Source organism: Amblyraja radiata, chromosome 3, assembly GCF_010909765.2.
Source record: "Amblyraja radiata isolate CabotCenter1 chromosome 3, sAmbRad1.1.pri, whole genome shotgun sequence".
NCBI lineage: Eukaryota > Metazoa > Chordata > Chondrichthyes > Rajiformes > Rajidae > Amblyraja > Amblyraja radiata.
The window spans coordinates 42,263,097-42,281,346 of record NC_045958.1 but is presented as its reverse complement, the minus strand read 5'-3'; the positions used below and the strand labels follow the sequence as shown (position 1 = coordinate 42,281,346).

Sequence of the window (18,250 nt, the reverse complement as noted above, 5' to 3'; positions counted from 1 at the left end):
GATAAAGGATACAAGGTACAACATTTAGTGCAAGATATAACATTGAAGTTCGATAAAGTCCAATTAAAAAAAGTTAAACGGTCTCCAATATGGTGATTGAATGGTAACATGCAACTTCATAATAAAAATCAAATATGTTGGGAAAGGTATCTTTTATCTTCAGCTCCTGGCAGTTGTTTGGAGCAGGTAATTGCCTGCCCATTATTCAACTCCATCGATTTTCATTGCATTGATTTCAATCTGCTTGCACGTTCACTGCATGAGTAGTAAAGACAAAATATGTGTGATTTTCCTCGTTACAAAATCTTGCCCTCCTTTCAATTCTTTTATTCTCCTTTTTAATTTAGTTTTTTCTATATGGCACATTATAATCAGACAGAGTTGGTACATTCCTCCCCATAATCTGTCAATGCCACCACCAGTTGCAGTCATGGATGGAGCTGTTCCCAAACCAAGCTGTGATGCATCCTCATGAGGGAAATTATAAGGTGAATGCACATAGTCTTTCCTGCAAAAGGAAAATCAAAAACTAGAGAGCATAATTTTATGGTGAGAGGGGAAAGACTTAAATGTGACCTGAGGGACAGCATTTTCACACAGTGGGTGGTGGGTATATGAAACAAGCTGCAATAGAAAGTGGATGAGGCAGGTACAATAACATTTAAAAGACATTTGAGTAGGAAAGTTTTATAAGGCCAAACGCAAATGGGAATAGCTTAAATTGATATCGTGGTTGGCATAGCTTGAGGAAGGGTCTCGACCCCGAAACGCCACCTATTCTTTCGCTCCATAGATGCTGCCTCACCCAATGAGTTTCTCCAGCATTTATGTCTATATTAGTTGGCATAGATGCGTTGGACCAAAATGATTGTTTCCATGATGTATTAATCTATGACTGTGACACACTGTTGATATTGGTATGTTATTTAAATTGATTTATGGGTCATTATATTGATTACTTACCTTGTTTGATTAAATGGCTGTAACATCATAAAAAGTGAAAAAAGTGAAATGTTCTGAATACTTCCTGAATGCACTGTATGCTATGATAATTTGTGGCATGATTATTTTGTTAAGTCTAATTTTCCAAAGTGATCAATAGGAATCAAATATGCGAAATGAAGCTGATTTTACTTGATTGAAATGTTGACAATGGTACATAGTATGGTGATATATTCCAGCAGGATAACTGATTTATTGCCAGCGATAGTACGTTCTTAAAATGTTGTTTTATTTTGACTCGGTACTGTCCTTTTGCTTGACGTTGAAGATTCATCCTAGTCATTACATCACCGCACTTATTGTTTCAAATCTTTTGTAGTGAATTTCAAAAGGGAGTTTATGTATGCATGAAAGGAAATAGGTTGCTAATCTCCAGGAAAAAGTCTTAATTGGAATGTTCCTACAAAATAATAAGATAATGAGGCAAATGGCTTGCAACAGTTGAGATTCTATATTTATTAATCTTGGAACTAAGTGCAACAAATAACTATCAATATTAGGCATATAACATACTCTTCATCTGTTGTTTTTCATGATGATATCTGAAAATCAGCTATTAAATTGTGTAATCTAACACAGTTTACAGCATTCTATTTATTATGCATAGAACAATGAATGAAGTTGCATCAACCCCAGATGAATACTTCTTCGTGACAAACTGTACAAAAATGTGGTAAAACATAGTATAGTATAAATTGCATGCTTACACCACTATTTGTAGAAAAAAGCTGTGGGACAGAGATAATGTTTTAGAACAAAGACTTTCTCAGAACTGAAATGGAGAGAAGAAACACATTTTTTGTTCTCTCTTTCCAAATCCTGACGAAGAGTCTTTTATCATAAACATTAACTTTTTCCTTCACTCCCCATAGGTGCTGTTACTGGCATCTTCTGTTTCTTTTTGCACTGCTTATTGCATTGCCTCATACAAAGAACATTGCTACTGCTCGGGACCTGTAGCAGTTATTGAAACGATTCAATAGATAATAGACAATAGCCAATAGGTGCAGGAGTAGGCCATTCGGCCCTTCGAGCCAACACCGCCATTCAATGTGATCATGGCTGATCATCCCCAATCAGTACCCCGTTCCTGCTTCTCCCCATATCTCCTGACTCCGCTACCTTTAAGAGCCCTATCTAGCTCTCTCTTGAAAGTATCCGGAGAACGGGCCTCCACCACCCTCTGAGGCAGAGAATTCCAGAGACTCACATCTCTCTGTGTGAAAAAGTGTTTCCTCGTCTCAGTTCTAAATGGCTTACCCCTTATTCTTAAACTGTGGCCCCTGGTTCTGGACTCTTCCAACATCGGGAACATGTTTCCTGCCTCTAGGTGTCCAAACCCTTAATAATCTTATGTTTCAATAAAATCCCCTCTCATCCTTCTAAACTCCAGAGTATACAAGCACAGCCACTCCATTCTCTCAGCATATGAGTCCTGCCATCCCGGGAATTAACCTTGTAAACCTACGCTGCACTCCCTCAATAGCAAGAATGTCCCTCCTCAAATTAAGGGACCAAAACTGCACACAATACTCCAGGTGTGGTCTCACTAGGGCCCTGTACAACTGCAGAAGGACCTCTTTGCTCCTATACTCTACTCCTCTTGTTATGAAGGCCAACATGCCATTCGCTTTCTTCGCTGCCTGCTGTACCTGCATGCTTAGTTTCATTGACTGATGAGCAAGGACCTCCAGATCCCGTTGTACTTCCCCTTTTCCCAACTCGATACCATTTAGATAATAATCTGCCTTCCTGTTTTTGCTACCAAAGTGGATAACCTCACAGTTATCCACATTAAACTGCATCTACCATTCATCTGCCCACTCACCCAGCCTGTCCAAGTCACCCTACATTCTCAAAGCATCCTCCTCACAGTTCACACTGCCACCAGCTTTGTGTCATCTGCAAATTTGCTGACATTACTTTGAATTCCTTCATCTAAATCATCGATGTATTTTGTAAATAGCTGTGGTTCCAGCACCGAGCCTTGCGGTATCCCACTAGTCACTGCCTGCCATTCTGAAAGGGACCCGTTAATCCCTACACTTTGTTTCCTGTCTGCCAACCACTTCTCTATCCATGTCAGCAACTCTACCCCCAATACCACGTGCCCTAATTTTGCCCACTAATCTCCTATGTGGGACTTTGTCAAATTCTTTCTGAAAGTTTGGGTACACTACATCCACTGGCTCTCCCTTGCCCATTTTCCTAGTTACATCCTCAAAAAATTCCAGATTAGTCAAGCATGATTTCCCCTTCGTAAATACATGCTGACTCAGACCGATCCTGTTACTGCTATCCAAACGTGTCGATATTTCATATTTTATAATTGCCTCCAGCATCTTCCCCACCACCGATGTCAGGCTAACTGGTTTATAATTCCCTGTTTTTTCTCTCCCGCCTTTCTTAAAAGGTGGGATAACATTAGCTACCCTCCAATCCACAGGAACTGATCCTGAATCTATAGAACATTGGAAAATTATCACCAATGCGTCCACGATTTCTAGAGCCACTTCCTTAGGATGCAGACCATCAGGCCCTGGGGATTTATCAGCTTTCAGTCCCATCAGTCTACCCAATACAATTTCCTGTCTAATGTGGATTTCCTTCAGTTCCTCTGTCACCCCAGATCCTCTGGCCACTAGTACATCAGGAAGATTGTTTGTGTCCTCCTTAGTGAAGACGGATCCAAAGTACTTGTTCAACTCATCTGCCATTTCCTTGTTCCCCATAATAAATTCACCTTTTTCAGTCTTCAAGGGTCCAACTTTGGTCTTAACTAATTTTTTCCTCTTCACATACCTAAAGAAGCTTTTACTATTCACCTTTATATTCTTGGCTAGCTTACCTTCGCAACTCATCTTTTCTCCCTGTATTGCCTTTTTACTTATCTTCTGTTGCTCTTTAAATATTACCCAATCCTCTTGCTTCCCACTCATCTTTGCTATGTTGTACTTCTCTTTTATTTTTATACTGTCCCTGACTTCCCTTGTCAGCCGCGGTCGCCCCTTACTCCGCTTGGAATCTTTCTTCCTCTTTGGAATAAACTGATCGTGCACCTTCTGTATTATTCCCAGAAATACCTGCCATTGTTGTTCCACTGTCATCCCTGCTAGGGTATCTTTCCAGTAAACTTTGGCCAGCTCCTCCCTCATGGCTCCATAGTCCCCTTTATTCAACTGTAACACTGACACCTCCGATTTACCCTTCTCCCTCTCAAATTGTAGATTAAACGACCATATTATGGTCACTACCTCCTAATGGCTCCTTAAACTCAAATGTTATTAATCAAATGCGGTTCATTACATAACACTAAATCCAGAATTGCCTTCTCCCTGGTAGGCTCCAGTGCAAGCTGCTCCAAGAATCCATCATGGAGGCACTCCACAAACTCCTTCTTGGGGTCCAGTACCAACCTGATTTTCCCAGTCTACCTGCGTGTTGAAATCTCCCGTAACAACCGTAGCATTACCTTTATATAGGATATGGGGAGAAGCCAGGAACAGGGTACTGATTGGGGATAATCAGCCATGATCACATTGAATCGAAGGGCCGAATGGCTCGAAGGGCCGAATGGCCTACTCCTGCACCTATTGTCTATTTACTGCACGCCAATTTTAACTTCTGATTCAACTTGCACCCTATATCCAGGCTACTGTTTGGGGGCCTGTAGATACGTCCCATTAGGATTTTTGTACCCTTACAATTCCTTAGTTCTATCCATACTGACTCCACATCTCCAGTTTCAATGTCATCCCTTGCAAGGGACTGAATTTCATTCTTCACCAACAGAGTTACCCCACCCCCTCTGTCCACCTGTCTGTATTTTCGATAGGACGTATACCCTTGAATATTCAGTTCCCAGCCCTGGCCCTCTTGCAGCCACGTCTCTGTAATTCCCACAACATCATACTTGCCAATTTCTAACTGAGCCTCAAGCTCGTCCACTTTATTTCTTATACTTTGCGCATTCATATACAACACTTTGACCTCGGTATTCACCTCCTCTCTCGCACCATTCGCAATTGGCCCTGACCTTACTCTTACTCCTTCTCGAACTTTCCTTCCCATTAATTTGGGAATCTTTTGTAATTTTTCCTGTACTCACTTCCCCTTCAACTCCATCTTTATACTCCCAATTTGTCAATCCCTCCCCCCCACTATTTAGTTTAAACCCACACATGTAGCCCTAGCAAACCTGCCTGCCAGAACATTGGCCCCCCTCCAGTTAAGGTGTAACCCGTCCCTTTTGTACAGGTCACCCCTACTCCAGAAGAAATCTCAGTGGTCTATACATCTCAATCCTTGTTCCCTGCACCAGACCCTCAGCCACACATTCAGATCCCCTATCTCCATGTTCCTGTCCTCACTAGCACGAGGTACTGGAAGCAATCCAGAAATAACCAAACTAGAAGTTCTGCTCTTCAGACTTCTTCCTAACTCTCTGAACTCACGTTGCAGAACCTTCTTCCCGATGTCATTTGTGCCGACGTGCACAACTACTGCCGGATGTTCACCTTCCTTCTCGAGGATGTTCTGAATGGTGCTCTTGATCTTACCTTCACCTATCTTTGCATCACTCCATGGGAGAACCGGTGGTAGTAAACATCACATCGTGCATTTCAAAGCTAATTTTGACAATGCTGAGATTACCAATTAAAATGAATGAAAAGTGCCAGAATTTACAATAAAAGGATGAGATTTATGCAAGAATAAATTGTCCAGTCATACTCATACCAGTAAAGCTCAATTAAAATTGCACAAAATCACATCCTGTGATTTTCTAAATTGGCAGTGTAACACTTGATATAACCAATAATTCAAAGCGATCTCATGAATTTGGATTGTAATACAGAATATTCTGGAATTACTAAGCAGGTCAGATAGCACCTATGGAAAGAGAAACAGCATTAATATTTCAGTTCAGAGATTATTTGTCTGAACTGCCAGAAAAGAGAAATCAAAAAGGTGATTTTAAGTTGCAGAGACAGTGGTGGGAGGAATGGAAAAGGACAAAGGAAATATCTGTGTTGGGATGGATTAGGTCAGATGAGTTAATCAAATCATAATCCACTAAAGAAGTGAGGAAAAACTAAAATTAAGGACGGATAACTTGTAGTATAGTCAGTTCCATTATAGACTGAGAAAGCAAATCAACATGCGAGCGGCACAGTAGCAGAGTTGTAGGTGCGACAGAGGTTCACCTGTATCTCCTCCAACCTCATCTACTGCATCCGCTGCTCTAGATGTCAGCTGATCTACATCGGTGAGACTAAGCGGAGGTTGGGCGATCGCTTCACCGAACACCTCCGCTCGGTCCGCAAGAACCTACCTGGTGGCTCAGCACTTCAACTCCCCCTCCCATTCCCAATCCGACCTCTCTGTCCTGGGTCTCCTCCATTGCCAGAGTGAGCAACACCGGAAATTGGAGGAACAGCACCTCATATTTCGCTTGGGGAGTCTGCATCCTGCGGACATGAACATCAAATTCTCCCAATTTTGTTAGCCCTTGCTGTCTCCTCCCCTTCCTCGGGCTGTCTCCTCCCATCCCCCAGCCCTCGGGCTCCTCCTCCTTTTTCCTTCCCGCCACCCCCTATCAGTCTGAAGAAGGGATTCGGCCCGAAACGTTACCTATTTCCTTTGCTCCATAGATGCTGCTGCACCCGCTGAGTTTCTCCAGCATTTTTGTGTACCTACAGTAGCAGAGTTGCTGCTTCCAGCACCAGAGACCCAGGTTCAATCTTGACTGTATGGAATTTGTAGGTTCTCCCTGTCACAATGTAGGTTTTCTCCGAGTGCTCTGGTTTTCTCCTACATTCCAAACATGTTTAGATACAAAATGCTGGAGTAACTCCGCGGGACAGGCAGCATCTCTGGAGAGAAGGAATGGGTGACTTTTCGGGTCGAGTCCCTTCTTCAGACTCTGAACCTTCGAGTTAAACCAGCATGTGCAGTTCTTTCCTACACAGGTTTGTGTAAATTGTCCCTATTGTGTAGGGTAGAACTAGTGTGCAGGTGATCACTGGTCGGCGTGGACTGACAGGCCTGTTTCCATGCTGTATCTCCAAACCAAACTGAAGAGGACATCCCGGATGTACAAGAGTGGAAAACCTCATTTTGGGAGCAGATGCAGCATAGGCAGAGAAATTAAGTAAGATAATGTGTTCTTGCAAGAGGCAGGGTGGGAGTCGGTGGATTTGTAATAGACCAATGTATAGTCTGACCTGTAATGGAGATAGAGAAAGAGGAGAGAGGTTAGAGATAGTCCAAGTGAATTTGGGGGTTGGGTGAAAGTTATATTATGTCTAATATTTGCATATATGGAAAAGTTGCTTATGCTTACGCAACCTCACCTTCAATCATTACTTACTTGTCCTCCATGGTTCTTTAGCATGTCACTATTACACAACTTAGCATCTCACTTATTTGAGGCTTGATGGTGTAGTTGTATTCATTGCAAAAACCTCTGCCACTTTTGCAACCCTCTAGATTTTGTTTCTGTGCTTCCCCAGTTGTGACCATTTGGCCAGTGGTGGTGGTGCTTACAGTTGAAGTGAACCTTTCCCTGTGAAATTCCTTTCTTGCACTTCCAATTTCTAAATGTTCTTGTAATCATTATAACCAAATTCTTGAACCAGATTTTGATAGCCTTTCATATTAATTCTTCATCCCATGGCTGTATTAAGTTTTGTTTGATAATGGTCTTGTGGTTTAGATTAAAATAGCAAATTATCTGCTAGTTGTTGTCTAATCTGCAACCTACATTTCTGACTTTGAAGTCTGAAGAAAGGTCAAACCCGAAACATCACCTATCCATGTTCTCCAGAGATGCTGCCTGACATGCTGAGTTATTCCAGCGCTTTGTGTCGTTTTTAGAAACACAGGGCTGCCAACTCTCACGCTTTGAGCGTGAGAGTCACGCATTTCAGCCAATTCTCACGCTGATGACAGAATTCTCAGGCTGTCTTCAGTCCCTGCACAGCAAAGATCCTATAGCGGAGCTATACGATCTTTGCTGCAGTTTGTCTCTTTGCGCCACATGACAGTGATCTGCACGGTCTGGGGAAGCGCGTCTGTTGACGGCTGTGAGTGACGTCGCGTCCCTTCTCTCTTGGTTGGATGAGCAGCCGCCGGGTGTCGGCACCTCTGCACGCCGGCTGCGAGCACTGCGCTGCCGGACGCCGCTGCAGCCTCGCTCCCTCCCTCCCTCCTGCCCTTCAACTCACACGGCAGTGCCGGCGCCGCCAATCCACGCTACACCGTGCCCGCCAGACTCCCCATTGGGTGGCCGGGGAAAGAGAGGGAGGGGAGAAAGAGAGAGAGAGAGAGAAAGAAAAAAAGGGAGGGATGGAGGTAAAGAAAGACAGGGGGAGGAAGTGTAGAAAGGGGATGAAGGAAGGGAAGGAGAAAAGGGAGAAAGAGGGAGGTTGAGGAAAGAGAGGGAGGGGGAGGAAAGGGGGGAGGAGAGAGGGAGGGATGGGGGCAGGAAAGAGAGGGAGAGGAGGGAGGGAAGGAGAGGATGGATGGAGGGGGTAGAACAGGTGTGTGTGTGTGTGTGTGTCTGTCTCCCTGTATGTGTCTCGTTGTGTGTGTGTGTGTGCCTCCCTGTATGTGTGTGTGTCTCCCTGTGTGTGTGTATGTGTGTGTCTCCCTGTGTGTGTGTCTCCCTGTGTGTGTGTGTGTCTCCCTGTGTGTGTGTGCGTCTCCCTGTGTGTGTGTGTGTCTCCCTGTGTGTGTGTCTCCCCGTGTGTGTGTGTGTGTGTCTCCCTGTGTGTGTGTCTCCCTGTGTGTGTGTGTGTGTGTGTGTGTGTCTCCCTGTGTGTGTGTGTCTTCCTTTGTGTATGTATCTCCCTGTGTGTCTGTTGTCACATCCTGGCCTTAGACAGGGCTGCCAACTCTCACGCTTTGAGCATGAGAGTCACGCATTTCAGTCAATTCTCACGCTGATGACAGAATTCTCACGCTGTCTTCAGTCCCTGCACAGTTTGTCTCTTTGCGCCACATCACAGCGATCTGTGAGGTCTGGGGAAGCGCGTCAGTTGGCGGCTGTGAGTGACGTCGCATCTCTTCTCTTCTTTCTTGGTTGGAAGTGCAGCCGCCGCCAACATGAAGCAGCCGGAGATAGAACTAAGCAGGTGAATCGGTTGTAAAACATGGGGGGGACCACAATGAGGCCAAACATCTAGGACAGGGTTCGGCAACCTACGGCACACGGGCTGAATCCGGCCCGTAACCCGAAAAACCACGTGTTTTTTTTTCAATTCGTTTTCGCAGGGTCGGGGCAGGTGAGCCGACCTGAGAACTGCAGCAAGTCCCTGGGAGCGAGCTGATCTAGGAACAGGAGCCAGTCCCTGGGCACGCAGAATGCCAACTTGATCATTATGGACAAATTGGGCCAGCCATGTACATGATGTATAACTCTGGCTCTATGCAGATCTGAATGGGCTTAGAATTACCATTTAAGCAAAATTGCCCCCACTTTCCCCATTTTGATTCTTGAGATTAACATCCCTTTGCTCTGTTAACAGCGTTAAAGTACTTATGAGGTATAGTCAGGAAAGGGAACGTGTTATTTTTTTTTAGTTTGCTTTAATTTGTTAGTTGATTGTTTGTTGACTGCCATCATTTCTGAAATGGTCTTAAAGTAACTTTATTGTTATAAAGCAGTAATAAGTGATTTTTGTCCAAACAATTGGAACTTGCATAAAATGTTTGCATTATTAGCAGGACTGCCAACTCTCACGCATTGAGCGTGAGACTCATGCATTTCACAAACTGCTCACGCAGTTTCTCCCATGCAGATGGTGTGATAGGTGAGACACAGCGGTGGTCCCAGCACCAACCCCCCGAGGCACGGCACACACCTCCCACCCTCACCTCCGGCGGCTCTGTGTCGGGCGGCCGCTTTGTCCACACCACATGGAGTTTTAACCCCGGCCCAGAACCAGGAGTGGACCGGGTGAGTGGGGCGTCGGTGCCACCTCCGGAGCCGCGGGGATGAATCTCGGGCTAAGGCTCCACTCCGATGCCTGACCCCCGGGTCACTGACCCTCACCTCCCCTGGACCCCAGCTGGACACGGAGCACCTGGGCCGGCCTGCATTCCCGTGTGGGGAGAGAGGGAAACGCTCCCCGGTCATCGCCAAGTCTCCGCTCACTCCGGATGTTGTCGCCGCTTCACTGACACTGACACTGACACTAACACTTTCATACACACACAAGGTTTAAAGGGATATGGGCCAAATGCAGATAAATGGGACTAGTTTAGATGGGGCATCTTGATCTGCATGGACAAGTGGGGATGAAGGGCCTGTTTCCATGCTGTAAGACTATGACACATTGTAGAAAGGGTGCAATTGCTCTGGAGAGGATCCAGGAGCAATTTATGATGATGTTGGCAGGACTGGAAAAAAAATTTCATTTTGAAGAGAGATTTGATAACTGGTATTGTATTCTCTGCAGCAACGGAGGTGAAGAAAAAACTTTGTTGAGGTGAATAATATTATGAGAATAGGACATGTTTTGCTTAACAAATAGTGTAGGAAGGAATTGCAGATGCTGGTTTAAACTGAAGATAGACATTAAAAACTAGAAAAACTCAGCAGGACAGGCAGCATCTCTGGAGAGAAAGAATGGGTGATGTTTCGGGTAGAGACCTTCAGCCTGAAGAGGTTGAAAACCAGCCATAAAACACAATGACTGGACGTGTGTTATCCAACTAAGGGCAGAAATCAGAATCATGTGTTCATCTTTATTCACGTGACACCATAATAAATATATTACAGAAAAAATAGTTTAATGGGGTGGCAGCGGTAGAGTTGCTGCCTTACTACCACATGGGTTTTCTCTGGATATTCCGGTTTCTCCCATATCCGAAAGAAGCGCAAGTTTGTAGGTTAATTGGCTTCTGTAAATTGTCCCTGGCGTGATGGATGGAATTGGCGTATGATAGATTGCTGGTCGGTGTGGACTTGGTGGGCTGAAGGGCCTGTTTCCATATATATTTTTACATATATATCTTAATTTCATTGAACCATATATGATTGAATATGTGGCATTATTTTTGTCTTGTTTCTATATTCAAAGGGTAAGGTTGATTGATTTATTTGTGCAGAACAGTGATGGAAGTCTGACTTTTGCTTTGTTTCTCTGTGTTTTTCTCCATGTATATGCATAACAGCATGAATATAAACTGATCTCCATACATGAATATAGTCATTCACGTGCTGCACCTGTTGATCAGAGCCTAGCTCTATTGTGGAATGTAATTAGGAATGTAATTTAGCCTAACCTTATTCATACCTAATCTAATTTAAAGCATAAATGTTGCATTTAAGTGTAAGTTAAAAGACTCCCTACAGTATGCACCAGATTGCACAATTTCAAGCTGAAAAATGCAAAAGCTCCCGACCGTGGGAGGGGGAACACCCTCGGTCGCTACACTCCCTCGCAATTTCTCACCTGGAAACATCACTTCAAAATGTCTTCCAGAATATTGTTCAATTATATAGTTTTACAGTTACTTAAAATTAATATATGTTATGTACATTATATGTTATATAAAAGTCACATATATTGTGTGATATAAAATTACTTTCTAAAAAAAATATTCAGATGTTCCACCAGAGGCCTGGTGCCGGCACCTAATTACTATTGTTCAAATGCTGAAAAGGATTGTACAGGATGAAAAAGTCAAAAGGTGAGCTTTTAAATTAGCTATAAATCCTTTCAAAATGTTTTCAAATGTTTTTATTTCTATCCCTTCAATCAATACAAGAGATTTTTGTTTGTGGTTAGGATGTGTCCTGCTTTAGCAGTTATTTGTGTAGTAACAAGACACTTCCTTCGCAAGCCAGTTTTCTAATCATTCACATCTCCTGTGAGTTGTGAGCTCTCCCTGGCTGTGATCTGAGATCTTAATGTATAATGTGCTCCCTTTCTTGGAAAATGAGAGTGAAATGTATCACATCGCAGAACTTGATCCTTTCTGTGCAAAGATTCATTTGTCAACAGTCAGAGCCCAACACTATTACAAAGGTGCCAAGTAGCAATTAACTGTTACGTTCTCGCAGCGTGCAAGGCAATTACCCAACTTCTCTCTGCACATATGGACTTTAATTAGATGTTTTTCACTGTTTTGTGCAGACTGCCAACTAAGTTAATTATGCATCGTGTTATAATTAGCATCAATGACTGAAAAAGTGATTCTAAAAACTCGGACATAACATTCAGGTGTTCTATTCAGATGGTAAGAGAATGGTAATACAGAATTCAGTGAGATACACATTAAGTCAACACACTGTAGATTTGGCGAGAAATCAAATTTACCAACTAGATATTTATGTGGATGACTATCTTGCAAAGCATTATAGAGGCAGGTTAGTTTATGTGAAGTACTTAAGATGCTCAGAAGCTAAGTGAAATTGAAAGGCAGGTAAAGAACTCGAGGGAGTTTTAGCTTGGGATATATTTCAATTATTTATGCGCTGCAATACAAACCTGCAGCTAATGGAGTCCTGAATGAACCACTGCATCTTGAAAGGAATTAGACTCTTTATAGCTGCAGTCTTTAGAGCTCGAGTTATAAGGTGTCTAAATTAGACCTTTTCAACCAGAATGTAAGAAATGGAAAAGGAGTAGATGATTTGGCCCCTTGAATGTGCTTTGTGATTCAGTTAGATTATGGCAATCTCAAATCTATATTGGTGTTTGAATTGTATTTCGCTTTTAGTCCAAAAATTATTAATTTTAGCTCTGAATATATTTAATGACCAATCATTTACAGCCCTCTGGGCTAGAAATTTCTAAACATTCACAACCATTTCAACAAATAAATTTCTCCTCAGCTTGGTCCTAATTAACTATCCTCTTATTCTAAGATGACAGTACTACCCCCATCTAATTATACACTGTCAAGCCAGAGGAAGAATCCTGTCAACTGTCTTGGAAGCTTATATTTACATGAGACCAACTCCAGTGAGTGTAGATCCATCCTACCAGTGTTTTTTTAAGTTCAAGTACTGTGTCTACAGGTATATGGTATTACAAAGCTTAAACTACTATTGGTAAAACCAACTTGTTCAATCTCTCCTCCTAACCTGGATGCTGAAACTGAGAAAGCATCCCACTAGGTCTTTGTCACAGTCACAAGTATGATACTCAAACTGACTCATGCCGGTGAAAGGCAAACACCAGTGAATTCCAGACACAGCACATATATGTCCCAAGTAGAAAGCAAAAAGACCATTTACACAATCTGTCTTGACCCAAAAAGTTACCCATTCCTTCTCGCCAGAGACACGGCTGAGTTACTCCAGCATTTTGTGTCTACCTTCAATTTAAACCAGCATCTGCAGTTCTTTCCTACATTATCTTCTTTACATACTGCTTTCCAAACTCTAATTCTTAACTCTAATGCTCAAATTAAGCGTAAATCCCCCTGACATCAACATCCAAGATTGGGGAATGTATATTTCAGATTTGCTATCCAGTTTTTTAACTGTCTCTATTGTTGGTGAATATTGATTAAGATCTAATCCGTTATATCAATTTATTCAGATTTATTTGCATTTCAAATGTATTAATCCAACACCTAATATGTTTTATTTATACTGTGAATTTTAGACTTAGTCAGGTTTCCAAAGTGGCAGTCGGAAAAAAATTGCATTTAGTTCAACCAAGCAGCATAAGGGTTGATACAAATGCACCTGGCTGCAAAGCTGTTGTCAGTTCTAGTCTTATGTATTTTTTAACCAATATATAGTCACCTATTTAATATGAACGGTAGGGAGATATACTTCACAACATCAGCCTTCCTGTGTATAATTGATCCTATAAGTTGGCTGGAGGAGTTTGAAACATTTCTTCCCAAATGCAGCTTTTAAATTTGGCATTTTTTAATCTCAAATAGATGATTTACTAAATATGCTTGGAGATGTTGGGTAATACTAAGTTCTACAGTCTAGCCATGAATAAGTGATTTCAGGATACACCATATCTGAGGAAGGATGTGCTGGCTCTGGAGTGGGTCCAGAGGAAGTTAACAAGAATGATCCCAGGAATAAGTAGAATAAGGAGTGTTTGTCGGCACTGGGCCTGTACTCGCTGGAGTTCAAAAGAATGAGAGGGGACCTCATTGAAACACACAGAATAGTGAAAGGCTTGGATAGAATGGATGTGGAGAGGATGTTTCCACTGGTGGGAGAGACTAGGATTAGAGGTCATAGCCTTAGAATTAAAGGACGTTCTTTTAGGAAGGAGATGAGGAGAAATTTATTTAGTCAGAGGGCGATGAATCTGTTGAATTATTTGCCACAGAAGGCTGTAGAGGCCAAGTCAGTGGATATTTTTATGGCAAAGACAGATAGATTTTTGATTAGTACGGGTGTCAGAGGTTATGGGGAGAAGGCAGGAGAGTGGTGTTAGGAGGGAGAGATAGATCTGCCATGATTGAATGGCGGAGTAGATTTGATGGGCCGAATTCTACTCCTATCACTTATGACCTTATACACATGGTGATGGAAGTATATTGCGATGTAGCTACACTGGTAGCTTCTTTAGTGCTCAGAATGCCTTATCTGGAACTAGACCACCAATGGAATCAATTCAAAAAGGGATCATTACAGATGTGTTACTGACAGTGGGAATCGGTCATGAACCCTGCTTTCCCTGGTGCTGCTTTTTGCTAACTCAGCCCTACACAGTGCTCCTCCAGCAATGAAATAGTTAAGATGATCTTATTGCTACAAGTCTCAGTACAGAGTGTGCCACCAAAGCAATCTGTGAGAGTTGGTTTAACGTGGGTCGGCATTAGCAATGTAGTCGCTCAGCACTGAGATGCAGAACATAGCTGGGTGGGGATTAGCGCCAGTTGCTCCATAGTTGGTGAATTCCGCTTCCTAAGGGATCATTACAGATGTGTTACTGACAGTGGGAATCGGTCATGAACCCTGCTCTCCCTAATGCTGCTAGTTGAGAACTCAGCCCTTGCCTCCTGTTGAATGTGGCGTTTCTTTCCTACCCCACTCCCCACCTTCTCTCCCCCTGGAATACCTCGCAGAACCACCATTCCAGTGGTTTACATGGATTAATTCTCCCACATAGTCTTTGCGTCCGAGCTCCCACGTGGATTCCATATCGAATAGTAAATTTACGTGCGCAGTCGCACTTTCTTTTCCAATTTGCATAACATCTGAATTTTGCACGGGTCTATGAGAACATAACCGTTACATAAATTTGGGGAGTGTCTGTAATAGGAAGCAATTATCAGATAACAGAAGATGATATTTAAAGATGTTCTTAAAGCCTATTTCGAAATATTGATGATTCCTTAAAATCCCTGACCCATGATGACTCAAAGTGGAAGAGGAGCATTGAGAACCTCCTGTCCTTATTTCAGAAGACAATAGAGGCTTTTCTGCTTGTCCCATCATGTACCATTTATAATATGGTTTGCAAATTGGCTTTTTATTCACCTTAATACACGAGACCACCCCATCCTTGATTCTCTGACTGTGAAGGTCAGTATCAAACTTGCTTCTAAATCACAAAGTTAAGCCGCACGCCACATACTTCAGCAAAAAATGCCTGCACTGATGCTCCATTCTAGTAATGTCACTTTTGAGTCCAACTGTGAACCATTTAATTTATTAGGTGCATGAGAAAACTTGCATAATATTTCGAAGACGACCGGGAAAGTAATGCCTTTCCAGTCATATTATTTTTCCTGTTGAAGTTCACTCAGTATATCACTGTCTTCATCTACCTTGATTTACTAGGTATGCAGATTTACAGTTTCACAAGTGGTTCTGGTGGAAATAACATTCAACAAATGTCTTCTTCAAACTGTTCTGGACAAATACCTCTGCACACACGCTACAATGTTGTGACCTGCAAGATTCCGAAGTGATGACTACAACAACACCAGATGAGCACAGCTGTTCAGCACATGTAATATTTGCAGGAATACTAATGAAAGTTGGACAAGGAATACTTAAAGGAATGGGGGAGAAATTAAGAAATCCAATATTTAGTTTATTGATTGGAAAACACCATAATAAAGACTAATAAATTGATTATTTAATTTACTTTCATACCAACTTTAAGCTTTTTTTTTTGCAGAACCACCGCAAATTTCTTTGAGAACTGGTTTTTACTGGTTCACTTTGGAGACTGGTTGAATATTGCCTTACAGCAGTTGATGATAGCTGATGATCCCCACGAAGTTCTCCTTTGGCTTTTCATATTCTACCATAAGCCACTAATGGAAAACCAACAAGAGAAACAATTAATGGTAGGTTTCTATCAAGTTTAATGCATTTGATTTTTTTAAATTACTTTTTAAAGTATCCTTGTACCATCCCAGAGGCCTAGAAGATTAAGTGCAAATCCTATAATTGGTTATATGGTAGCACTTGCATCAACAACATACCTAACGTTATTAGTTTTATCATCTTTCCTTTCTTTCAATGTTACTTGTTTCTAACCATAATTTTCAAGATAGCCTGCTGAAGAAAAGATCCTGCCTGACCAAACGTTAAATTGTAACGTATTGTATTGATCTGCAAAAATCCTTTGATAAAGTGGTATTAACATTGAAGGCTCTTAGCCTGTAATGTGAAAGAAGTGGAAGGTTAAAAAATCGACAATAAGACTGGAACAAATTCAGGAGCAAGATGAAGTAAGGATGTAGAGGGATTTGAAAAGATGGGCCTGTGGACAGAATGAACAGTCAGCATTACTTTGAGCGGGGTTGATCGTGTCTTACAAAGTTGATTCTTTGAGGAAGTGACAAAAGTGATTGATGAGGCTAGGGCAGTGGATGTTGTCTATATGAAAGGCTTTTCCAGAAGATTGAGATGTACAGGATGTAGGTGATTTGATAGTTTTGATTCAGAATTGGCATACCAACAGAAGACCGAATTGTGGTGGATGGATGTTATTCTGGCTGAAGGTTTGTGAGTAGTGGTGTTCCATAGGGATCAATACAATACAATTTATTGTCATTTGAGCCTCAGTGAGGCTCAAACGAAATTCTGTTTCCACAGCCATACAAACAAAGACAATTTCCTAGACATACACACAATTTAATTCACACAAACATCCATCACAGTGGACCCACTGTGATGGAAGGCAAAGTCTTTTCTCTCCCCTGTTCTCCATGTCTCTCCCGATGTCCAAGCTCCAGGTGGGCGATGATAAGTCCCTCGGCCATTTTAGGCCGTGCCGGGCGATTTACGGCCCCGCTCCCGGTCTAAATGTCACAAAGTTGGAGCCCCCGGCGGGCACTGGAATGTCCCACGGCCATGAAGCCGTGCTGGGCGATGTACGACCACGCTCCAGGTCGTTCCAACCCCGCGACACGGGCTGGAGAAGTCGCGTTGCGGGAGCTCCGGGAAGCGGTCTCTCCCCCCGGACCCGCGAACTCCCGATGTCCCAGTCCACCAGACCTGCGGCTGCGTTGCTGGAGCCTCCGAACCCCAGGAGTCGAGTCGCAGCAGCGAGTCACCACCGCTCCCCACGCTCCGAGGCCGGCCAGCCCCACGATGGTGAGTAGTCCGCAGCTCCGCAGTCTCCCAAGCCCCCGGGTCGTTCAGGTTGGAGGCCGCTCCACGGTGCTAGGCCCCAACGACAACGGAGACCCGGCAGGGAAAAGGTCGGGTCTCCCGGACAGGGAAGAGATTTTAAACGGTTTCCCCTTCCCCCCCCCTGCCCCCCACATATACACATTTAAAACTAGTATTAAAAAAACACCAACACTACATTTAACTAGACAAAAAATAAAAAAAGACAGACAGGCTGTAGGGGCCGCTGCAACAGGTGAGTCGCGCCGCCACACAATCAGTGGGACCTCTGTTGTTTGTGATAGATCTAAATTACTTGAATACAAATGTAAGTGATTTGGTTATTAAGTCTCTAAACAACACAAAAAGTGGTGGAGTTGTGGTCAGTGAAGAAGGCTGTCAAAGGATAAACAGGCCATAAATCAGTCACAGATATGGGTAGAAAAGTGGCAGATGTAGTTCAATCTGGGCAAGTGTGACTTTGGAAGGTTAAATGTGGGGGGAATATAGTTAATGGTAGGACTCTTATCAGCATTGGTGTACAGAAGGATCTTGGGGTATAAGTCCATAGCTCCTTAAAAATGGTAACATGAGTGGATAAAATGGTAAAAAATTGAATACAAGAGGCACGAACCCATGTTGCAACTTTATAAAACTTTGGTTAGGCTGCATTTGGAGTATTATGTG

General features: G+C 42.8%; 1 protein-coding gene across 4 annotated transcripts in view; it reads left to right on the top strand.

Annotated features, from left to right (window-relative positions):
• The window catches only part of fancc (FA complementation group C), a 140,237-nt gene that overhangs the window by 120,074 nt on the left and 1,913 nt on the right, over positions 1–18,250 (top strand). For all 4 annotated transcript variants that reach the window (XM_033017700.1, XM_033017699.1, XM_033017698.1 and 1 more), the window contains 2 exons: positions 11,616–11,700; positions 16,122–16,293. In XM_033017700.1, coding sequence (XP_032873591.1) covers positions 11,616–11,700; positions 16,122–16,293 — 257 coding nt within the window. The remainder of the gene's footprint in view (positions 1–11,615; positions 11,701–16,121; positions 16,294–18,250) is intronic.